This window comes from Megalobrama amblycephala, linkage group LG6 (genome assembly GCF_018812025.1).
Source record: "Megalobrama amblycephala isolate DHTTF-2021 linkage group LG6, ASM1881202v1, whole genome shotgun sequence".
NCBI classification, from domain to species: Eukaryota; Metazoa; Chordata; class Actinopteri; order Cypriniformes; family Xenocyprididae; genus Megalobrama; species Megalobrama amblycephala.
The window spans coordinates 37,954,315-37,980,508 of record NC_063049.1 but is presented as its reverse complement, the minus strand read 5'-3'; the positions used below and the strand labels follow the sequence as shown (position 1 = coordinate 37,980,508).

The following is a 26,194-nucleotide window of genomic DNA, read 5'->3' as shown; positions in this document are numbered from 1 at the left end:
TATTCCTGAGCCCATGTTGTGATTTCCATTACAGTAGCATTCCTGTATGTGATGCAGTGTCGTCTAGGGGTATCCAGTATGGTTTTCTGGCCTTGACCCTTACTCACAGAGATTGTTCCAGATTCTCTGAATCTTTGGATGATATTATGCACTGTAGATGATGATAACTTCAAACTCTTTGCAATTTTTCTCTGAGAAACTCCTTTCTGATATTGCTCCACTATTTTTCGCCGCAGCATTGGGGGAATTGGTGATTCTCTGCCCATCTTGACTTCTGAGAGACACTGCCACTCTGAGAGGCTCTTTTTATACCCAATCATGTTGCCAATTGACCTAATAAGTTGCAAATTGGTCCTCCAGCTGTTCCTTATATGTACATTTAACTTTTCCGGCCTCTTATTGCTACCTGTCCCAACTTTTTTGGAATGTGTAGCTCTCATGAAATCCAAAATGAGCCAATATTTGGCATGACATTTCAAAATGTCTCAATTTCAACATTTGATATGTTATCTATATTCTATTGTGAATAAAATATAAGTTTATGAGATTTGTAAATTATTGCATTCCTTTTTTATTTACAATTTGTACAGTGTCCCAACTTTTTTGGATTTGGGTTTGTATTTTTAAAGGCCAAAACTCTGAAAGGATTTTGCATTTTAGTACTTCCGTTTCCATCGTCCTGAAGTCAATGGGTTTGTGGTTAAATGCTTGAAATTAAGTCTGTGGTAAACACAAGCTCAAGTTATTTTAATGTCTATTCTAGGATATAAAAAACATCAGTAATACCCGCTTGTGATTTTTAAAGCTTTTTCTTGTCTTGTAAAAGGCAATTGCTAACAAGTGGCTAAATGGGACTACAGAGTTTGTCAAGTACATTAAATGTTATCACATCAAACAGGAAAACTCATCTACTCAATAGTCCGCTTTCACAGCCTCATTGTGTTTATAATTGCGCTCTTGCAAACTATTACAACTCGAACTTTAAGGGAAAATATTTTTAAACAAAGACACTTAGTGATGGTGATGTTGAAGTCATTCGACCTTGGTGTAGTTCGTTTATAGCCTACGTTTAGCCTTTGACTTCTGCCGATTGTATTTACGCTCAAAATTCATAAAAGTTGTGTTCATTTGTGAAGATTATCACGATGAACGAAATGTGTAAGAATCATAATCTTTTGTTAGTCACAGACCTTATTTTCTGCAATGATCCAAAAGCCAATTGAAAAATCCTTTCGGGTTTTTGTCGAGGAAATCAGGGTGATGCTAACTTCTGGGTTGGCCTGCAAAAATACGTCATCCCTGCACTACTCTATATCCATTTGTTGGTTAATTTCCCAGGTAAATATAAGCTTTTTTAGTTGTGGCATTATCAAAACATTGCTCTGTTTGTTTAAGACACTCAACCAATGCCATTTTTTGGGGCGGTGCTATCTTTTTGGCCAACCAATGACAGATAGGTGAAGAGCTCATTATTTTTGCAGTTTGGTTTAAATTGAAGTTGAAACATCTTTACAAATCTGAACACAGTTAAAGACAACACCTGCAATCCAAATTGAGAGATCTCCAATATTTCTAATCAGATTCTTTTAAGAGAAAATTAACTGAGTTATACTATACACATTAATTATCCTTATGTCAACAAAAGTCTCATTTGTGTCTGTTTCTCTTAAGGATTTTGTCTCCTGAGCAATGAAAGATACCTCTGGGAAGCAAAAACCTTTATCTCTTTGAAATGCACAGGTGGTGAAGTGTCTGTCATTATATCTTGGTTCTTTTGCTCTGTCATAAAGCATTTCTTACCTCAGCTCTCAGTTTGTGCTGATGAAGTCCAGTAATTTGACAAAAGCTTCATGTTAAAAGATTCGCATTAGAAATATTAAACCCACATTTTCACAGGAACGACAGAGAATCTTCCAAAGGTAATTAACTGTTTCCAGTCACATACTTGACAGACAAATTGCAATGAATGCAAGAATGAATAGCTTGGCTTTGAGTGCGGTTTACTGTGAACATTTGCCTCATTTTTACATCAGATGTTATTCTGATCCACCTCAGACTACAATCAGAGTCAGACATCATTCCAGATCATATCGTGACAGGAATTGGAAATAGCTAGAAGATGATGTCAGGCCAGACTTCAGGAGAATACCCATCAAAACCGACACAAACAACATGCTCTGTATTCAGTGCTGTTTTTCACTTAACCAGTAGTTTCATCTGCAATTTCTGTTTGTATTCCATCTCTTGTTTGTCTTCCATCCTGTCATGGTGAGGCTGAAACACCATGACAAGATGACGTTTAGGTGTCCGTGTTACCAGTTTGAGTTTAGGACTATGTGTTATCTATTAATAGCATGCTAAGGAAGAGGTGTTTATTCAAGTAGTTGCTATGTTATAAACAAAAAAAAAAATGGGTGGGTGACTGAAAGCAGACATTAATAAAAAGACATTTGGCCATTTTGATATTATTGGTCCATAACTGTGCCCGCTTGGCCGATTAACAGAAGTGTTACTTATCCTTTTACTGATACCCATATTAACTCAATGGCATAATCTCTGCCACTGAATATCAGTCATAAAATAGAGAAGTCTTGTGCATGTTTATGTATGTGCTTTTCCAGATTTTTCAATCGGACAGTTATTTCTTTTAAAGCCACAGATAACTGGCAAAGTATAAACCCTTGTTTTGGTGCAGTGGGTGATTGACAGGTGCGTGGGCGGTACTTCAGTGTTGTCTGGGACTCACTGGAATGGATTAGCATTTACCTTACCGATGAAATCTACGTGTTTTCAAAAACCTTCAAATGTGGATGAAATGGATGAATCTTGAGGTATTTTGGATCTCGAGTACCTGTATTTAGTGTTGTCCCTTTTCAGTGGGTTTCTGTGAAATATATATATATAGTGTTTATTTTTTTGGTCCCCATAAGGAAAACCGCTTACAAATCATACAGAATGATTTTTTTTTTTTTTTTTTTTTTTTTGAGTTATTTTTAAATAAGGTGTTTATTTTGGAAAGTTCACCCAAAAATTACAATTCTGTCATTATTTACTTACCGTCATGTCTTTGTAAACTTGTATGATCTGATTGTATAAATATTTTATTTCGTTAAAATTCGGTGGACTCATGTTATTTTTAGTATGATTTATATATATTTATGTATTTTTTTGTGCTTTCATCTTGTTGTATTGTGTAAATCAGCTATCATTTTTGAGGAGCAATAAGAGGGATATTGTTCAGAAATCAAGGAATGGGAGGCAGTATGTGATTGGATTACATGGAATTCATTACTGTCAAATGTTAACTTTGTTTTTTTGACCTACATATTTACAGGGTTACCTCACATTAACTCTGCCAAGATATTTGCTTTGCTTATTCAAAAAACAAAACGTCTTATTGTGAGTGCCATGAGTGATTATCCGAGCTCAGCGCTTTGGCACATGAGATTTGATGATTAAGATGCTGATGAACTGTAATCCTTTATTTTATATGTTAAATGCTCTTTGTTTTCCTGTGGGTGTGGAATTGGCAGTGTCTGTCTCATTTATCCATTTTGTTTCTATCATAAAACAGATTGTGTTTTCCAGTGTCATGGATAGGTTTTAATTCTCTTTGTGTGTGTGAGTTTAGGTTTTCAAGGACTAATTCACACAACAATGAAAATTTCAATCATCATTTACAACTCTTCATGTTGTTCTAAACTGAGTTTCTGTCAGACCTGTTTTTTTTTTTTTCTTTTCTTTTTTTCCCCTTTACATTGAAAATAGACGATGATTTGGAGTTTGTACCCAAACTCAGAACATCTCTGTTTGTGTTTCACAGAAGAAAGAAAGTAATACAGGTTTGGACAGATATGAGGTTGAATGAATGATGTAAAATGTGAACTATTCCTGTAACCAGTAGCGGAATGTCAAAGAATAACATCAGTTGTAGAATATTCCTGAATTAAATCTCTGACTGTTGTTTTCCTGCAGATTGAGATGTCTGGTGAAGCAGCTGGATAAAGGGGAGGTGAATGTCGTAGATCTGAGGAAAAACATTGACTATGCCGCATCGGTTCTAGAGGCCGTGTACATCGACGAAACTAGGTAAGTAAACATTTGTCTTTCACAGTCCCAGATATAGGGATGCCAACTTCAGCGGTGGGAAATAAGTGACACTCTTCAGTTCTTTAGACCACATATGCCATTTGAGATTCGTTTTAACCACTGGTGCATATGACAGCCGGCCATGTTATAAATAAAATCAAATTGCTCTACGGCCACAGTACACTATATGCCTGTAGCTATGTATGTGTAGGTTATAAATATAATTAAGATAAGATAAAATTACTCAGCATTACACACATATCAGTTTATTTTCTACCAAGGTGATTTATAACATTAGAGATTTGTGACTCTAAATATTTTACAGTTCAGCTTTTAAATGCTTTGTGTTTTTAGACATTTTAATAAACAAAGTATACAATTATGTGCAATTGTGTGCCAATGAAACCCAAGAAATAGAATTAAAGATGTCTTTAAATTTCATATTTAGCTAAAAATCTGATGAAGTTAGTTCAGACAAAAGTACAAAAAGCCAACAGATAAAAACTTGATGGATTTTGCATGATCCAGCGAATATTAAGGGCCCTGTAATACACCCGGCGCAATGCAACGCAAGGCGCAGCGCAAGTGTGTTTGCTAGTTTGCGTCCGGCGCCGTTCGCGTTTTCCCGTTCAGCGCCACGTCCTTAAATTAGTAAATGCATTTGCGCCAGTTAGTGCGCCCATGGGCGTGCTGGTCTAAAAAAGAGGTGTGTTCAGGCGCATTGCCGGCGCATTGCTATTTTAAGGAGCTGAAAATAGACTGCGCCATAGACCAACTCAAACCTGGTCTAAAGTCTAAAGTCAATGGCGCAATATTTTTTTGTTAGAGCGCGTTGGTAGAAACTGCGCCTCTGGGCGCGTCCACAGTGCGCGTTGACTTTGCTTATTACACACAGGGATGCGCATCACACAAACATGCCAAATATTAAAAACAAAAGGATTACAGTGTAAAAGAATATTATTGTGTACATAAATATAAAAATGTAATAATGAATAGTCATTGCGTGTATTAGAATTAGGCTACCTATTTTCAATTCAGCCTATTACTACTTATAATGATGAACGAAATTGGCTAATTAATTGAACAATCGTGCCAATACACACACATATATATTAACTGACTCATCGCGTGTACGCCATGTAAATAGCAATCCGCCATGGCACGAGCGCATCTCGCTCTTAAAGGGAATGGGAGATGACTTTCTGATTGGTTTATTGAACGTTACGCCCATTACTCATTAAGAGAATAGGGACAACCCATTTAAAAAATGCGCCCCGGCGCACGGACCGTTTTTCCGTCGTTAAAATAGCAAAAGTGGATTTGGACACGCCCTGAGTGCACCTGCTCCGTGCGCTTTACACTTTGCGTTTAGATCATTAAAATAGGGCCCCATATGTTTAAAAAAGGTACAGTACTGTTCAAAAGTTTGGGGTCTGTATGATTTTTAAAAGAAATTAATGCTTTATTCAGCACCAAATCAGCATATTAGAATGATTTCTGAAGGATCATGAGACACTGAAAACTGGAGTAATGATGCTGTGCTGAAAATGATAATAAATATAATAAAATAGAAAACTTTTAAAGTCCCTGTAAAGTCACTTTCTAAACACTTTATAAATGTTACAAATGTATTGCTGAAACACATTACAAAGACTGTGAATTGTGTAATGCTTAATTGTGAAGTTAGAGCGTTAAACAGTTTTTCACCAAGTCTCTGCTCAGGATTTTTTGGGCGGAGCTAAAACGGGGGTCTGATGACTCACTTGGACCCCCGAGTATAGCCCCTCCCCTAACACTATATAACTGTCGATGACGCACCGAGCGTGGCGCTCGAGTGTCATTACAGTTATACAGCCCTTTGCACATTTAGCTAGTAATGCCTTCATCACGCAAATGCATATTACATGGTTGTTATAATATACAATATGCTCGGTCTCCTTATTTAAATTTCCTAAAACGATGATATGAAGGATTCTAAAGTGATCGTTCTACACCGGATAGTTTTACAAACTTTCATCAGACAGCTGGGATTCACAGATAATCCGCTGTTTTCGGTGAATGTGACAGAACAGGCCTCGGCCTTCCTACCGTCCCACCGATAACCGATGATATATATGGGGCCGGACAGAGTCTCTCCCGTCACGGACTTCATCCTCCCCTCTCGCGTCACCGTCATTTGTCGACTCAACAACACTCGGCAGTACGTGCCCACCACCAATGAGTGTAAGTTGCCGAGTTTGCTTATGTTATAATTAGTAGGTAGTCCACAGTAACTCTACTAAAATTTGCAACCCTCTAAATTATTCTTTTTATATGCATCAGTATGTTTGACTCATTATAGACTCAAGTCAGTTGAGACGGCAGCTCTCGCGAATGGGTGTGGTTTCAGAGCCGACAGCGGACACGCCCCCAGCGTTTGAGAGCAAAGAGCGCTGCCTATTTTTTCGAGATTTTGATAACTTATTTCATTTACTTGCAGATTTTTTTCCAAAATTTTCCAATTTGGCTGGGTGGTTAATAACACATTTTTCTGAGGTGTGACAAACTCAGAACACATACTTTAAAATGACTTTACAGGGACTTTAAATTTTAAATTGTAATATTTGAATATTTCACAAAAAGAGACTTCTGTCAAAAACATCTCAACTTTTGAAATGTATATGGAATCTGCTTTTAATATATTTTATTAAAATGCAATTAAGAGTGAAATACTCAAATATGTGACAAACGGCATCCTATATGGATTTAATGGGTCAATTCTGACTTAATCAGTGTTATATTCTGGTTTATATCATGATTTAATTCTCTGCTTTTACATTATTTTAACATTTTTTCCTATTAAACTAGATTTCTTCTAGATGATCAGATCATCATTTTTTTTTTTTTTTTTTTTTTTTTTTTTACTTTCATGGGGCCATGGGAAAGGGGCAACATGTATAAATGGTACGAGCGCTCTCCCCCTGAAGGATTATTCATCTAGTCCGCCCTTTTGTTGTTCAAGCATTCTCATCTCTATCTCCAGCAGTTAGCAGGAGGTGTTTCACATTCGTCTGAAGTGAGACGTGCTAAGAGTATTCTTGTTCCGCATCTCGCTCCCCGCGGAAGTCAGCGGCACAGTTAGTCAGCAGAGCTGTGCGTCTCATGGGCCCTCGATCCTAATTAACCGAGACCTAGAGCTCTGTCGCTCTGTTGTGCTTCAGACTGACGTATATAGAGAGCTAGCATTGTCCCACTAGAGCCCTGCCAGCCTCTCGTTTGATGGACTTGTGTTTAGACAGACTCGGCTATGGCTAATTACGTTTTCCTAATGACAGGCACAGGATGTATTGCCATGGTAGCAGCTTTGAGCAATTTTAGCTTGTTACTGGAAGTCAGAGAATATTTGTTATGATAACATGTCGCATTTCCTGCGCCGATCGGGCTGTCTGCGTAAGACTGAGCAATAACAGTCTCTATTCTTTCTGCAGCATTCATTTCTCAGGAAAAGCTTATTTATTTAATCTTATGCCAGTTGCTTATGGTACTTCGGCGTTGAATACTGGCTTTTTCTCCAATAGAGCAAGGGCAGGATGAGTCACGGCACTATGAGAAAATGAATAAGTGGCTGTGGAGATGTTTTCTTGCTTTCTGTCTGCACATAAATATCACACAGGTGTGGAGCTCCATTTGAGTTTGAGTGAATGTCACGAAAACATGTACAGATCACATCATATTCTGTATTTTCGCCTCCTGGATTTTATGTCAAAAGTAAAGAGAATAAAAATATTAAGCAGCACAACTGTTTTCAACATTGATATTAGTTCTTGAGCAGGAACTCAGCATATTAGAATGATTTCGGAAGGATCATGTGACACTGAAGACTGGAGTAATGATGCAGGAATAAATTACATTTTAAAATATATTAAAATAGAAAACAGTTATTTTAAATTGTAATAAGATATAACAATATTACTGATTTTACTGAGCATAAGAGAGCATAAGAAAATTATACTTACACCTTAAACGTTTAAATGGTATATGAAATCTGCTTTTAACATCCATCTTTCATTCATTTTACCATCGAACCTGTAATTTTATTCAAATACAATTTGATGCATTCTCAGTTGTTTGAGAGTAAAATGCTAAAATATGCAACTAATGGCGTCCTTTATGGATTCTGCCTTATGCAGGATGATCTAATATTCTTGTTGTATCCTAATTTAAAATTTTAATACCATTAATGACAGTTAAGATGTCAAAAGTAAAGCTCTGCCAGTAAAAAAAATAGGTAAAATTATAATGAATCAGTTTGATCATGCATGTAAACACAGTCATTGTCACAATACAAAAAACTCTCATTGGTCCTAAAAAGGGGCTTTAGTTTCCATAAACAAAATTAAATTTATTTTTTTCTTTTGACTTAGGTGAGACATATTCCTGACAGTTTTTGTGAAACTCCACCTATTACAACCCACAGACTGAGCTAAAAATATAACCCCATAACACAGTATTTTTAATCTTTACACATCAGTTATCGCACATTGCAACGATTGTAACACCCACCGACGCACATTTAAATGTAGACTGCGGCCTCCTATGGGTTTTCCCACTCTGTAGTTCTGACTTCCACTGATGTTCTCTGATACTGTCTCTGTTTGTCTGTGTCAGTAGAACACATGTAGGTCGACCAGGCTGTAGGTTTGTCAATGGCCAATGCTGATATCAAGATAGAAGTGTGACATGACTTGTTTAATAATGATAAATCTGATAAAATGAGGTGTGCACAAAATTACTAAAGTTTTTATATTTAGTTTTATTTATTATATATATTTACTAAGTATTAATATTTGAAAACTAGAAAATTATCTATTTAATGGGGTTAGAAATCAAGAAATATTGATTAACCCCCCCCCCCCACTACAACCAAATAACTAGATTGCAAGACTCATCTACGGCACATACTAACCTACAATATTTATCTTGAAAAAGGTCATATGCTGTCTGCTCTTCACAGCAGCTGCTGTAGGCTCTTTGGAGTAATATCCTCTCTGAAAATGTTTGCTTTTCTCTAGGCGGCTTCTGGACACTGAGGATGAGCTCAGTGATATCCAGGCAGACTCTGTGCCCATGGAGGTGCGAGATTGGCTGGCCTCCACCTTCACCAGAAAGATGGGAGTGGTGCGCAGACGGCCCGAGGAGAAGCCCCGGTTCCGCAGCATTGTTCACGCCGTTCAGGCTGGGATCTTTGTTGAACGGTATTTATTGATTTTGATAATAATGAAATACTTGATTGTTATTATTCATTTAATAATAAATTCATTGTGATTTTATGCTCAATAATTAATTGTCAGTAACATTTTACACAAAATGTCATGATATTTTTTAAAATGATCACCCAAAAATGAAAATTCTGACATCATTTACTCACCCTTACATCGTTCAAAGAATGTTGGTAACCAAATAGTTTTGGTTCCCATTGACTTCCATTGTATGGACAAAAAATACAATGATAGTCAAGGGGAACCAAAACTGTTTGGTTACCAACATTCTTCAAAAATATAATCTTTTGTGTTCAGCAGAAGAAAGAAATGCATACAGGTTTGAAATGTCATGAGGGTGAGTAAATGATGACAGAATTTTCATTTTAGAGTGGACAAACCCTTTAACATTCTGCCTAGAAATTTTCACCCAGTGAGCCGCCCACATAGGCAACATAATTATGCTGCCTCTTAAAGGATTAGTCCATTTTCAAATTAAATTTTCCTGATAATTTACTCACCCCCATGTCATCCAAGATGTTCATGTCTTTCTCTCTTCAGTTGAAAAGAAATAAAGGTTTTTGATGAAAACATTCCAGGATTATTCTCCTTATAGCGGACTCCCAAACGGTTGAAGGTCAAAATTACAGTTTCAGTGCAGCTTCAAAGGGCTTTAAATGATACCAGATGAGGATTAAGGGTCTTATCTAGCAACACGATCGGTCATTTAAAAAAAAGAGAAAAAAAAGAAAACATTTTTAAACACAAATGATCACCTTGCAAGTGGTTTCGCCAGACTGCACTTCTGTATTCTTCAAAAAGCTTACGCTGTATGTCCTATGTCTTCCCTATTCTACTTACGGAACGAACGCGGCGCCAGTTCCGTTTTTTCCATAAGATGAATAGGGAAGGTATAGGACATACAGCATAAGCTTTTTGAAGAATACAGAAGTGCGGCCTGGTGGAATCATTTGTTTATATACATTTTCTTTTCTTTTTTTTTTTTTGAAAATTAAAAATTTAGAAAAAGATTGTTTTACTAGATAAGACCCTTATTCCTCGTCTGGTATCGTTTAAAGCCCTTTGAAGCTGCACTGAAACTGTAATTTTGACCTTCAACCATTTTGGGCCAATTAAAGTCCACTACAAGGAGAATAATCCTGGAATGTTTTCATCAAAAACCTTAATTTCTTTTCGACTGAAGAAAGAAGGACATAAACATCTTGGATGACATGGGGGTGAGTAAATTATCTGGAAAATTTAATTTGAAAGTGAACTAATCCTTTAAGATTCCTCACTTTGACGAAATTAGAAGCCATTCTAATTCTATTGCTCATGGAAAAGACAATCCAAGAATGCGTTGCAACAAATTATTCCAAGATATTAAAAAAAAAAAAAAAAAATTTAATTACAATATATGTAATATAAGTATATCTAATACAAAGTTCTGTCATGAAACTCTAGATGGCGCTGGCTGATAACAATCACATAATTCTCTATAGTGCACAGCTGATTGGTTTCTGCTGTATCAGCAGCCAATGAGCTCACTGCTCAACCTTCAAAAACTTGGTCAGCATTTGCTGTAGCAGTACAGCACGCTTTCAGAAACCCTCCACCTTCCCCTGCTCCACCTGTATAGGTCTGCTATGGGTAATTCATGTACGTTAATTGAACAGCAGCAGCATGTCTTACATGCTCACAGCAGCGTGTTGTGTATGTATTGGCTGTAGCAAGTCCCGTACTTGCTCTGCAGCAGCAGCGTAGCAGATCTATTCCGCCAACACCAAACATATCAACACTGTCATATCCATTACCGTGCCAAACACTCAGAGAGCTGTCATGACAGAAACACTTTTTATTACAATATCATTTTATTGGCTGAGAAACGTTTCAACATTAAAGGTTCATGAACCCCCTGTTTCAGCACCAGTTATTTCTCCCCACAGTTTTGAAAAATGCTACAAAAGTGAGCATGGTAAACAGTGGGAGTGGATGGGGGAAGAGGGGAGGCCGACAACACAACAACAGCTTCTGATTCAGACAGTTTTTTTCAGTTAAAAGCATCAAGGCTTCCCACAAATGCATACTGCAATTTACTATTACACACACCAAAATCAACAAATATATTATACATGTTTTTTTCAGCTCACCGTAAATTACACACATACAATACATATCCTGCGACAGCTTTAAGCATTTGTACTCTGCATCAAAAATATATATGAATGTGTTTTGATTATATATTAATTGCATATTTAATAACTTTTGAGGTTTATTTTGTGGCATTTTTATAAGCCGTTATATCAAGGGGCCGTAAAGACACACTCAGTATGGATAAATTGCATTTGTGTCGAAGACTCAGGATATATGGAAGAGAATTTCTGCGACACAGAATCTCCTAGAAAGAAAACTCATTCTTTCTTAACACTCCTCAACACGAACACTCATTTTTTGACACATTAATGCAGCTTTCACAATCTCACAGTTTGAAGGAAATCAACACGTTTCGTTGTGAATAATTAAGCGAGGCGTCTTCTCATAGGATAAGGACACATAGTCTCATGAATAATTATGAGACACTGATGAGTCATCGATGTACTATAGGTGTAAGAAAACGTCACCAGAAGATGAAAATAGTGCAAAAAAGCTTAAAATTAACTCGTTTTCTCCTACAATAAAAATTAACAGATGGTAACAATGTCTTCTGTGATGTGCAACACACAACACAACGCTGTTAAAATTGCAGATAAATATAATAGACCAGGGTTTTGCCTTTGAAGGCAGCTGCCTGTGTAAGGACAGAGCCTTTGTTTTACCATTTTACATGCAGCCTCTAAGTGAGTTTAAATCATACAGACAGTCTCATTTCACAGACTTTCCCATTGTTTTCCTGCTAACTGGGAAAATGTCTACCAAGATTACCGACACATAAGACACACACTTAAGGGCTTGTTCTGCATAATCTTTTCCAGTAACTGAAAATGAACATCTCGGTCTATTCCATTTGCATTGCAGTCCTCTTCTCTGTGGCATGTACCCTCACGTCTGAGTAATGCGTGCGAGCTGCCTCCCTCTTACATGGGCAGAGCTCCTCATTTCCATGGAAACTCATTCAGAATGTCATAGACACCTGTTGAGCTTGAAGCGCTGATCACCGGGTGGTGTGTGATATCGAATGGATATTAATGATAAAAGACATTCAAATTAGGAAAAAATCTCTTATTTTGTGGTTAAAAAAAGGGGTAAGCCAGACTTTCAGAAATATGCGCTGGACAAACTCAAACACTGAAACTTTATTATTATCTGTTCGTCCCAAACGTCTTCCATTTAAGGATTATGGAGGCCACTGTGCTCTTAGGAACCTTAAGTGCAGCAGAAATTTTTTTGTAACCTTGGCCAGATCTGTGCCTTGCCACAATTCTGTCTCCGAGCTCTTCAGGCAGTTCCTTTGACCTCATGACTCTCATTTGCTCTGACATGCACTGTGAGCTGTAAGGTCTTATATAGACAGGTGTGTGGCTTTCCTAATCAAGTCCAATCAGTATAATCAAAGGGTCTGAATACTTAGGACCATGTGATATTTCAGTTTTTCTTTTTTAATAAATCTGCAAAAATGTCAACAATTCTGTGTTTTTCTGTCAATATGGGGTGCTGTGTGTACATTAATGAGGAAAAAAAATGAACTTAAATGATTTTAGCAAATGGCTGCAATATAACAAAGAGTGAAAAATTTAAGGGGGTCTGAATACTTTCCGTACCCACTGTGTATATATGAGATAAAAGGAAAAATTATATGTCAATGCTTTTGCATTCTCTTGCAAAATGTTTGCGTTCCTCCAAGAAACTGTGCGTTTGTTTGCAAAACTTTACAATGGAATGCAAAGTTTGTCAAGGGAATGCAAAGGTTTTGTGAGCGAATACAAAAGTTTTGAAATATATATTTTTCCTCCTATCTCATATTTTTTCCACCACCATGTCCCTTTAGGGGCTACGTATAATTGTGACATTGTGATTAAATAAAACTAATTAATATAATTTCATTCTTTAACATTTGTAAGTTCATTATTATGTCCAATAAATTAAGACACCAGACAGAGACATAAAAATGTTCTCCATATATGAACGTGTTCATTTTCCAGTATTGGGATTAATTCAGCAAGAGCCAAGTTAAAAAGAACACTGGAACTGAATTTGATCATTATGTACAATTATTTTGGAATCTGGACTGTGTTGCGTAACATGACGTTTTCATTATTAAGTGCTTTTCCACCCTCTTTTAAAAAGGAAAGTTTTAGTATTATGCCCTGCTTATTTATTTATTTATTTATTTATTTATATTTTTTTTTCTATAAAGTGTTCCCACTTGAGTGTACTTGATCATACAGGGAATACAGTTCTATGAAGATTCGGTCAACTACATGTACATGTGTCACATTTGACTTTACTGTGAAAAACTTCTCATCTCTTAGACACTTCTGTAAAGCTCCATTTTTACTTCAGACCTTAGTAAAAAAAAAATCCTTGGAATTGTGAGGAACAGTTAAATGATCTTATATTGTTTGTCACTTACAGTGTAAGATTAAAGAGGTCAAAATTTCTTGCTTAAAGGGTTAGTTCACCCAAAAATGAAAATTATGTCATTTATTACTCACCCTCATGCCGTTCCACACCCATAAGACCTTCGTTCATCTTCAGAACACAAATTAAGATATTTTAGTTGAAATCTGATGGCTCAGTGAGGCCTCCATAGGGAGCAATGACATAATGACAGATCCATTAATGTACTAAAAACATATTTAAATCAGTTCATGTGAGTACAGTGGTTCAATATTAATATTATAAAGCGACAAGAATATTTTTGGTGCGGCAAAAAAACTAAATAATGATTTATATAGTGATGGCCGATTTCAAAACACTGCTTCAGGAAGCTTCGGAGCACAAATGAATCAGTGTGTCGAATCAGCGGTTCGGAGCGCCAAAGTCACATGATTTCAGCAGTTTGGCAGTTTGACATGCGATCTGAATCATGATTCGACAAACTGATTCGTTTATGTTCCGATGCTTCCTGAAGCAGTGTTTTTAAATGTATATTTTAGGTAAATTTAGAGGTTTCTTACCATTTTAATCACATTTTGCCTAGTTCATCACTAGTTTATTTTACATGGTGTGACAAATAATTTGCATGCATAAAGAATGAGCAAAATGCTTTTAAAATATATGTATATTTGGAGTATACAGTAGCACTTCAGAACATCAGCTCCCCAAATGTATTCAACGTCAGCTACCCAAATGCAATTTTACATGTGAATTGAAATATGAAAAAACAAACAAACATTGTACTGAAATGTACCTTGTTAAAAATAAACGTCAGCTGGTCATAGTGATTGTGTGCATGTTTGCAGAATGTACAGAAGAACATCCAACATGGCAGGGTTGACCTATCCACCATCTGTAATTGCAGCTCTAAAGGTACATATTATCTTTACAGTAGATTATAACATGGATTTCATTTGTTTCCTTAAAGTTTTATATCTGCCACCAATTCATAGGAGTCTTCCTCTTTTTCAGGATGTTGATAAATGGTCATTTGACGTCTTCACGCTCCAAGAGGCGAGTAGCGAACACGCTCTGAAGTTCCTGGTGTATGAACTGCTCACCAGATATGACCTGATCAGCCGCTTCAGGGTACGAGAGACTGCAAAAACCAGACACACATCAAAACTGTGATATTAAACACACTGCTTACTTTGGATTCTGACTCATGAGCCCATAGGGAAACTCTCATGCTGCCACTGAATAAAATTTATTCTGTCATTTATTCATTTCATTCCATACACCTGCCTTGTCCCCTTTTTCATGCTCAATGAGGACAGAGGTTCTCAAGCTTCAAAAAGAAGGCAAAAGAACCATGTAAAATATCTATATGACTTATGCACTATATTCAAAGACTTCTGAAGTCATACTATAGCGGGTATGCATTGACGTCACTTTCCCGCTGGGACACAGCCCCCTCAGCAGGACTGAGTGGCAAAACATCTTGCAGCATGACTAGATTTAATAGAGGAAACTGTGAAAACGGGAGTAAAACAAACAATTATCTGCTTAAAATAAAGGCAGTTGGACTCAACAGTGTTCTTTACAACTTAACAAAGAACCAGTGGTCCGTGGATATTGACACGTGGCCAGGAATCGGGTTTCCTGACATTTATATGTACCTGATTTTGACATCTGGGAAATACCATACTTGTTATATCGTCATATCACCCAGCCCTGCAACTTGCACCAAGGCTTTATAGACATAACATTATGACTTTCTGTAAAGCTGCTTGGAAATGACGTGTATTGTGAAGCGCTAATAAATTTGACTTGATGCTTAGTCATACTGTACATCTAGATGGGATAAAAGTGATGAGTACATCAACTGATATTCTAGTTGTTTCTATATATTTTGTAGAAACTTTTAGGGCCCTATTTTAACGATCTGGGTTAGGTTAAGGTTAGAAAAATGGTCAGCGCGCCAGGTGCATGGTCCAAAAGGGTTGTACCTAGTCTCTTAATGAGTTTTGTGTGTAACATGCAATAACCCAATCAGAGTGTCATCTCCTATTCCCTTTAAAAGCCAGGTGCACTTGCACTGTGGCGAATTCGCTATTAACATGGCAGAATACAGACACTCTCAACCTAGCGAGTCAATTTAAATTGCAACGATTTGTTTCATTTGTCATTACTGCAAATAGGTATTTCTAATACATGCAATGACTATCCATTATGACATTTACATTTTATCTTTATGTACACAATAATAATCTTTTACATTTGTAATCCTTTTATTTTTAATATTTGGCATGTTTGTGTGCTGCTGCGCATCCGTGTGTGTAACAAGCAGAGTGTACACGCGTTGTGCACCCGCATATAGGCGCATATTACTAACGCACCTTTTAAATAACACACAAAAAAATAATAATACTGCTGGTCTGAAAACGAGGTGTGTTTAGGTGCATTGTTGGCATGTTGCTATTTTAGGGCAACTGAAAACGACTGTGCCGTTGACCAACAAAAACCTGGAATAAAAAGTCAATGGCGCAGTCGTTTCAGTTCCCTCAAAATAGCAACACGCCAACAATGCAACACACCTCGTTTTCAGACCAGCACACCCATGGCCGAACAGATGGCTGCGAGTGCATTTGCTATTTAAGTGATAACTGCGTCAGGCTGAAACTAGCAAAAAACCTGGGTTTGTCTAACGTTATCTAACCATCCCCCTTTGTAGAACACAAGGCTCATAATGGACGTTTTTTAATAAACATTAACAAAAACTTTACAGTTATGCAGAATATAAGATGGTAAATATTGAATTGTTGTCAATACAATATATAACCGAGGGTATAATTTTACCCCAAAATCCAACATATCTGACACAAAATCATAACTGCAAATCCACTTTTCTCTGCCTGGATTCCAGTTGTTTCTGCGAATTATTTGCTTCTCTTTTCTGATGCTTTCAGCAGTCTATAAAAAAATTGCTCTGATTTCTTGCTGAATCTATGTACAGTCAATCGCACAGCTCTTTCCCATTTTAGATGTGTTTTGTGTGTTTTGCGCAGCATTCAAACCGAACACCAACACTGCCACTCAGTCTTTTGGGTGTAACCGCAGTGACTCCCGCCTACTGTGATGTCATGTGCATACCTTCTATTGCTTTGTGTGAGAAAAGACTGAAATATAAGTTGTCAATCACTGAGTCAGTTCAGAATTATAGAATCAGTTCTAGAATTGAGGACTCCGTAACCGAAGTTCTCTATGGCTGAATCAATACGAGATCAATTTAAAATATCCAACTCAATAATGATTTGTTCACAAATCATTCATGACACAAAACTGTTGTATGGCATCAAAAGACTTTTTGGATTACTTTAATGATACATTTATGGTGATTTTGCTTCATTTTTAAAACTTGAAAGCTCCAGTGACTGTTCTTTGTAATTGCATAGAAAAAAAGTAACAAGCACATCATGTTCTTTTTGTGTTCAACGGAAGAAAGTCACACAGGTTTGAAAAGAAATGAATGTGAGTTGTTTGTGAGCTATTTCTTTAATATATTATGATTTCATCCTTTTGGAATCACCTTTTTTTCTTAACCAAAGTTTTAACCAAAGTTGGTGTTGTCTCCAAAGCATACATGTTTTGACCGTGTAACAGGAGATTTATATGTGATATACATCTGATATGAGGCGTCTGACAGTTTCCATCTGCTCTCTTTCTTTGTTTTTCACCATTGTGTCTGCTCCCATCACTTCTTACCCTTTTTCACAATCACAGTGATGACAGAATCTGAACTCACACACACACAGATCCCTGATTACAATTTAAATGCAACTGACACACGTTGCCTGTGTTTGGGTTTAGGTGGTGAGGTATGGACTCCCTGCTCTCCATGTGATTACACATTGATATTACGCTGATGCAAACTGTTCCCTTACAGGAAGCCCTTCGGTTGCCTGTAACATGCTCCATTAATCTGCTATGACAGGAAATTTAAGGCCTCCGACTGCAGCTTGAAGGCCCATTCTGTGTCTCTAGTAGGGTTGGGAATCCAAAACCAAAGCCAGTTAGTTAGATTTTTTTTCTTTTAACACATTGGGGTTTTATGGTCTCTTCTGCTCTCCAAGGCTGAATTTATTTGATCTAAAATAAAGTAAAAACAGTAATATTGTGAAATATTACATTTTAAAATAACTGTTTTAGTATATTTTAAAATGTAATTTATTCCTGTGATGCAAAGCTGAATGTTTACAGCATCATTACTCCAGTCTTCAGTGTCACATGATCCTTCAGAAATCATAATTTCAATTATAATTATAATTATAGAATATTATAATAATTATTATTATTATCATAATTAATATTATGTTGAAAACATTGCTGCTTTTTTTTTTTTTTTTGATGAATGGAAAGTTTAAAAGAACAGCATTTAAATAATAAAAAAAACTTTTGAAATATTATAAATGTCTTTACTGGCAATTGAATCAATTTAATGTATCCTTGTTGAATAAAAGTTTTAATTTTAAAACTTTTAAATGGTAGTGTATCATGGAAAAAAACGCTTTGCAATCACAGTAATAAATAAAATTTTGCAATATATTAAAATAGAAAACAGTTATTTTAAATTGTAATTATATTTAACAATATTTTTTACTGTATATTTTATCAAATAAATGTGGTTTTGGTGCACATAAAAGACTTCAGAAAATTAAAAAAAAATCTTAATTATTCAGAACTTTTATCGCTAGTTTATACTATTATAGTATTCAATAATGTATTGAATTAGCTTTTTTATATTTTCAGTTTTTTATATATATATTTTAGTCTAATGTAATTGTCTTATATTTTAGTCTTTTTTGTAATGATGTATTTTTGTCATTTTTATTAGTTAAACATTAAATATTTATATTTATCTTTAATTTATTATTTCAGTTTTAGTTTTAGTATAGTTCTTCAACTAAAACAGTTGCAATTTTCTTTTGTAATGTTTACTGTCATATTTGATCAATTTAATATTTTCTCACTAAATAATATAAATTTCTTTCAATAACAAAAACACTTTTGAATGGCGGTGTGGTTAAAATGCACAATCACAAGTACTCTATTTTTGTAACTGGGATTGTTGTTCTCTGTAGATACCAGTGTCCTCCTTGGTGTCATTTGTGGAAGCTCTGGAAATGGGCTACAGCAAGCACAGAAACCCCTACCACAATCTGATCCACGCTGCTGATGTGACGCAGACGGCACACTATCTGATGCTGCACACGGGCATTATGGTGAGCGAGCGCTCAGTGAATTGTGCATGCATGTCTCGCACTGACAAACAAATATGACATCTGTTTGTAGTCAATACGAGCCGAGCGCTTGAGGTCTTAACTTGCAGGTTAATATGCGCAGCTGTTGAAATGCGTTGTAATGATGTTGAATCGCGGTAATGATGATTATTTGGGTAATGGCTGACTGGTCTGCTCTCCCACAGCACTGGCTCACTGAACTGGAAATATTGGCCATGGTGTTTGCTGCTGCTATCCACGACTTTGAACACACTGGAACGACCAATAACTTCCACATCCAGACCAGGTGTGTGATGAGCTCCAATAAAATGCAGCCAATAATCTCAATGAATTGTCCAAAATTGAAATAAGCTGACGTAATGATGCGCTGTGTTTTTGTATGAATGTAACTGTATGAAAACTACTTAGACCAGCTCCCAATGATTACATTAAACCTGATGATCTAGAGCAGTGGTTTTTTAACACTTTTATTAATATTTTGAATCAGATCATGTTAATTTTAGTTTAATTTTTTAAAAATATTTCTTATTACTTTTCATTTATTTTTGTTTCAGTTTCAGTGTTCATTTTAGTTTTATTTGTATACAGTTAATAATTTTAGTGCTTCAACTTAAACTTATTACAGTTTATTGCCGAAGAAACGTTTCTAATTTTCATTTAGTTTAGGTTTTTCAACTAATACATGTGACCCTGGACCACAAACCAGTCATAAGTCACACGGGTATATTTGTAGTAATAGCCAACAATACATTGTATGGGTCAAAATTATAGATTTTTTTTCTTTTATGCCAAAAATCATTAGGATATTAAGTAAGGATCATGTTCCATGAAGACATTTTTTAAATTTCCTACCGTAAATATATCAAAAAATTATTTTTGTGTGTGGATATGCATTGCTAAGGACTTCATTTGGACAACTTTAAAGGCAATTTTCTCTATATTTTGATTTTTTTTGCACACTCAGATTCCAGATTTTCAAATAGTTGTATCTTGGGTAAAATATTGTCCTATCCTAACAAACCATACATCAGCGGAAAGCTTTATTCAGCTTTCAGGTGATGTATACATTTTTATGACTAGTTTTGTGGTTCAGGGAATTGAATTATAACGTAGACATAAACATGCTTATATTTAGTATCTAAAATGTTTAGTTCAGTACAAACAGAATCATAAGTTGATTTTATATTAAAATATATTTTTTTATTTAATATTTTTTATATTTTGTATTTACTATTTCAAATTTAATTTTCCCATTATTAATCAATATTAATATTAACATTTTTATATATAAAATATATATATATATATATATATATATATATATATATATATATATATATATATATATATATATATATATATATATATATATATGTATAAAATATTATGTATATATAATATATTATATATGAATATATAAATGAATATACAAATATTATATATATATAAAACATTTGACATTTATTCATATTTATAAAATATTTATTATATTTTTGTATGTATTATTAATATTTATAAATAGCATTTCTTTTGCCTTTCCCACCATTTTCAAAGGATATTTGTACTAATGCAAGCCTGTCACAATGCTCTTTGAAGGATGCATGTGATACTGTCTCAGAATCTTAGAAACATAATGATGTGTGTGTGCGCGCGTTTTTGTGATTAATGAGGACACAAATTTGTATAATGGCATGGGTATTACACTGGTATTACAACATAAACATGAAATATGATGACATTTCATGAGTCCTCATATTTAAAATAGCTTTAAAAACATACTAAACAATGTTTTATTAAAAATGTAAAAATGCAGAATGTTTCCTGTGATGGGTAGTGTAGGGGGATAGAATGTACAGTTTGTAAACCATTATGCCTGTGGAATGTCCTCATTTTGATAGCAAAACAAACCTGTGTGTGTGTGTGTGTGTGTGTGTGTGTGTGTGTGTGTGTGTGTGTGTGTGTGTGTGTGTGTGTGTGTGTGTGCATTTGTAATAGAGAGAGAGAATCCACTGGTCATATTTCTAACACAGTTTATCTTCCTTGTGGTGAGCTATCATGGGGCTGAGAGCGGAATTTATCATGTTTTCAATTAATCTTCAGTGGCAGAATCTACGTCAGATTCTCCGTTCATGTTGTTGTTGCTCTGTGTTGGTTCAAGTCAGGCCGGACATCTTATTCACATTAATACTTGCCAAAGGATCCTTGAGATCCCTTTACAGCAGGCCTCATTTTGCATGACAGCCCATCACAGACATCATTACATCACAGCACTTGCTTTTGCAGCAGATAGAAACCGATAGCAAGGGTGGTGCTGCAGTATACAGTGATTTTGGAGGAGCGCTTGATCATCAGTGAACTGTGGGAAACAAGGCTTGTGTGATGGGAAAAATTGAGCCATTACTTTTGATATCTCTGACTACAGCTGACGTCCCACCTCGTCTTGTAGTTCACCTCAGATTTACTCCTCAAGAGAATGAAAAGTAAATCTCCCGAGTACTGTCCGTCTACCTCTCTGAATAAAATAGCTTTTCTTGGAAATATATTTGTGTGGAACAGGTGGATAATGACTGGCAGGAACTTACAGTATGATATAGTAGAGTTCTTCAGGACTTTTGGTTCAGAAAAACAAACCCTCTTCTTATCGAGAAACATTTTTGGCTATATAGGGTTCTTGAGGTGCTATACTCTATACAGTTCAAAAGACTGGGGTCAGGACGTTTTTAAAGTCAGTAACAGTAAATACATTTATGGTAAGTTAAAAAGGTACAAAGTTAAATTGAAATATAATTATGAAATTGCATTCTCTGAGCAGCATTTGAAATGAAATTAAATGAAATGAAATTAAATGTACTTTACTGGGACAAGTAAGTATATTTAATTTCAATTCATTTCAATTGCTACTCTTTTAAACTTTCTATTTATCAGACAATCCTGAAAGAAGATGTATCACAGCTTCCACAAAAACTGTGAAACTGAAAGGGTTAGTTAACCCAAAAATGAAATTTCTGTCAATAATTTCTCACACTCATGTCATTCCATGCCAGTAAGACCTTTGTTCATCTATGGAACACAAATTAAGATATTTTTGATGAAATCCGAGGGTATCTGATCCACACATAGGCAGCAATGTCATTGCACCTTTTGACGTCCAGAAAGGTAGTTAAAAACATGGTTAAAATAGTCAACGTGACTACAGTGGTTCAACCTTATAGTTATGAAGCGACGAGAATACTTTTTGTGCGCAAAAAAACAAAAACAGAAATAACTTTATTCAACAATTTGAACCGTTGTCATTTGTAGTTGATGTAGTGAACTCAGTGCAGGCTTCATTGTTTACATCCGAACTCAGTATTGGCCAGAGCTACTGAATAAAGTCGTTATTTTTGTTTTGTTTGTGCACAAAAAGTATTCTCGTCGCTTCATAACATTAAGGTTGAACCACTGCAGTCACGTTGACAGTTCAACTACGTTTTTAATTACCTTTCTGGATGTCAAAAGGGGCAATGACGTTGATGCCTATGTGTGGATCAGATACCCTCATATTTCATCAAAAATATCTTAATTTGTGTTCTGAAGATGAACAAAGGTCACATATATATATATAATTTTTATTTTTATTTTCTCTCTCTCTCTCTCTCTCTCTGGAAAGAAGTCTATTATGCTCACCAAAGCTGTATCATCATTTGATCAAAAATCTTACCAACTTAAATTTTTTGAATTGGTACACTAAATGTTTTTTTGTTACAATATAGGTTCTTCACATTAGCAAACAATTTCTGTTTTTATTTAAAGCACCAGCACATTTGCTTTTGTAGAAAAGAAAAGAAAAAAAAGTAGTGAATAAAAAAGGTTTTTTGTTAATATCATAAATCCATTTTTTTTGTATGGGACACAATAGGAGGAAATCTCCATGGTGCTTTTTTCCGTACAATGAAAAAATATAGTGACCAGGGCTGTTAAGCTTCAAAGTGAGAAAAATTGAAAGTGTATAGTGAGAAATGTACAAATTGTACCATTGACAGTTATTGACACCAGACACATGTTTGTCACTATTGAATAAGTACAAGTGCAGCTAAGATCTTGTGTTAAATTTAAAAATGGCCCTTTTATATCTGTCAAGCCATGTTTGACATCAATGATGCCAAATGCAATTGGTTCTTGTGTATCACATGACTGGTTCCAACATGACATGTTTGAAAAACTCAATGCAATAATTTCACTGAAAAAGAACTCTTAAATGACGTTCTTTTCACCACACAAAACTTCAGAAGACTTAAAAGGTACTGCATGAGTCATATTTACTTTCATGCAATTTTTATGGTGTTTTTTTTTGTCCTTTTTGAAGCTTGACAGCCCCTGGTGACAATAAGCTTTCACATACTGTAGAACATCTTTTGTGTTCCATAAAAGAAAGAAAGTCATACAGACTTAGAATGACATGAAGGTGAATAAATGATTTTCATTTTCTGGGTGTACTAACCTTTAAAATGCTACTACAATGGCATAGTAATTGGAACATGTAGGACATTTTTTGACTCCTCTTCCTTTGGTTCTGCACAGATCAGAAGTGGCCATCCTGTACAACGATCGCTCGGTTCTGGAAAACCACCATGTGAGCGCAGCCTACAGACTCATGCAAGAGGATGAGATGAACATCCTGGTCAACCTCTCGAAAGATGACTGGAGGTATGCTGGGCTTTGTCAGTCAGCGCTGGCATTATGTCCTGGGACGTGCCGTCCTTGTGAGGAATGGACGGTCTGTTCTGGGAAAGTGCATGTGCTTTGAGTTCTGTTGAGCCGCTGTGTTGTGCTTCCCGCAGGGAGCTGCGTACGCTGGTGATTGAGATGGTCATGAGCACAGATATGTCCTGCCATTTCCAGCAGATCAAGACGATGAGGAACACGCTGCAGCAGCCGGAGGGGTGAGTGACGCTACCGCTGTTCTCTCTGAGCGTTTGTGAACACGAGGGTGTTAATGAATGAGTGTGACGGTGTGTGTCTTCCCTGTGATAATGTGTCATATTTCTTGCGTAGTTGTACTCATTACAACTGGGTGGTGTGATGTATATACTGTGTGATGAAATAAATGTGTCAGCTGCTGGAGACTTTTCTATAGCTTATTAAATCATTTGTTATAAATTATATCCGTCGAGCTGCAAACAGAATCAGGCGACACAGATCATAAAACAGGCTCATAAATAAACAACTAGACTTCCAGGGTCTCTTTTCCCAATTCTTGGGACAAAAAGCATTTTAGATCTATGATGACATACTTTTTTTCGCATTTCAAATGCGTGCTACTGATGCAAGAAATCCTTTGTTCTTTTGGCAGAAATTATTTTTAACAGGACTTTAACTAGATTTATTTTAAGACTCTTGACATTTTAAATTTCACATTTAAAGTTTATTTTTAAATTTCTGCTTAGTCTATTTCTGTCTGTCTTTTCATTGTGTACTTTTTTGTCAGTGCCGAAAACAAATTTACAGAGTTAAAAAAAGACTGTTATTATCAGCAAAACTACATTCGCAAATACAATATAAAACTATTTATCTTATAAAACTGCAATCACACAAAACTGCAATAAAACCACAATTACAAATACAGCAAAAATATACACAAATATAGTAAAAAATACACATAAATACAGTAAAAATACAATCACAAATACAATAAAAATACATTAATATTGTGAAATATTATAATTTAAAATATGTTTTCTATTTTAATATATTTTAAAATGTAATTTATTTCTATGATGACAGCTGAATTTTCAGCAGCTATTACAGCTATTACTGTATATTGCATTTGTTTTGAAATACATTTGTTATTAGTATTTCTTTTTATTTATTCCTTTATCTCAGTTTTTTTTCTGCCCAAATTGACTTTAGGTATTAAAGGTCTGTATTAGTCTGTTTTAGTATTTGTAGCTAAATCTTAGAAATGCTACTGCTAAGCTGTGATAAAAATGAAGTAGGTAGTATTTCTGCCAAAACAGAGTTGATACAAACCTGATTCCAAAAAAGTTGGGACACTGTACAAATTGTGAATAAAAACAGAATGCAATGATGTGGAAGTTTCAAATTTCAATATTTTATTCAGAATACAACATAGATGACATATCAAATGTTTAAACTGAGAAAATGTATCATTTTAAGGGAAAAATAAGTTGATTTTAAATTTCATGGCATCAACACATCTCAGAAAAGTTAGGACAAGGCCATGTTTACCACTGTGTGGCATCCACTCTTCTTTTTATAACAGTCTGCAAACGTCTGGGGACTGAGGAGACAAGTTGCTCAAGTTTAGGAATAGGAATGTTGTCCCATTCTTGTCTAATACAGGCTTCTGGTTGCTCAGCTGTCTTAGGTCTTCTTTGTCGCATCTTCCTCTTTATGATGCGGCAAATGTTTTCTATGGGTGAAAGATCTGGACTGCAGGCTGGCCATTTCAGTACCCGGATCCTTCTTCTACGCAGCCATGATGTTTTAATTGATGCAGTATGTGGTCTGTCATTGTCATGTTGGAAAATGCAAGGTCTTCCCTGAAAGAGATGACATCTGGATGGGAGCATATGTTGTTCTAGAACTTGGATATACCTTTCAGCATTGATGGTGCCTTTCCAGATGTGTAAGCTGCCCATGCCACACGCACTCATGCAACCCCATACCATCAGAGATGATTCTGAACTGAGCGCTGATAACAACTTGGGTTGTCCTTATCCTCTTTAGTCCAGATGACATGGTGTCCCAGTTTTCCAAAAAGAACTTCAAATTTTGATTCGTCTGACCACAGAACAGTTTTCCACTTTGTCACAGTCCATTTTAAATGAGCCTTGGCCCAGAGAAAACGGCTGCGCTTCTGGATCATGTTTAGATATGGCTTCTTTTTTGACCTATAGAGATTTAGTCGGCAACGGCGAATGGCATGGTGGATTGTGTTTACCGACAATGTTTTCTGGAAGTATTCCTGAGCCCATGTTGTGATTTCCATTACAGTAGCATTCCTGTATGTGATGCAGTGCCGTCTAGGGG

General features: G+C 35.7%; 1 protein-coding gene across 7 annotated transcripts in view; it reads left to right on the top strand.

Annotated features, from left to right (window-relative positions):
- The window catches only part of pde1a (phosphodiesterase 1A, calmodulin-dependent), a 133,605-nt gene that overhangs the window by 99,015 nt on the left and 8,396 nt on the right, over nucleotides 1-26,194 (top strand). For all 7 annotated transcript variants that reach the window (XM_048194511.1, XM_048194509.1, XM_048194512.1 and 4 more), the window contains 8 exons: nucleotides 3,976-4,089; nucleotides 9,141-9,323; nucleotides 14,729-14,795; nucleotides 14,895-15,011; nucleotides 19,004-19,144; nucleotides 19,348-19,448; nucleotides 23,723-23,848; nucleotides 23,983-24,084. In XM_048194511.1, coding sequence (XP_048050468.1) covers nucleotides 3,976-4,089; nucleotides 9,141-9,323; nucleotides 14,729-14,795; nucleotides 14,895-15,011; nucleotides 19,004-19,144; nucleotides 19,348-19,448; nucleotides 23,723-23,848; nucleotides 23,983-24,084 — 951 coding nt within the window. The remainder of the gene's footprint in view (nucleotides 1-3,975; nucleotides 4,090-9,140; nucleotides 9,324-14,728; nucleotides 14,796-14,894; nucleotides 15,012-19,003; nucleotides 19,145-19,347; nucleotides 19,449-23,722; nucleotides 23,849-23,982; nucleotides 24,085-26,194) is intronic.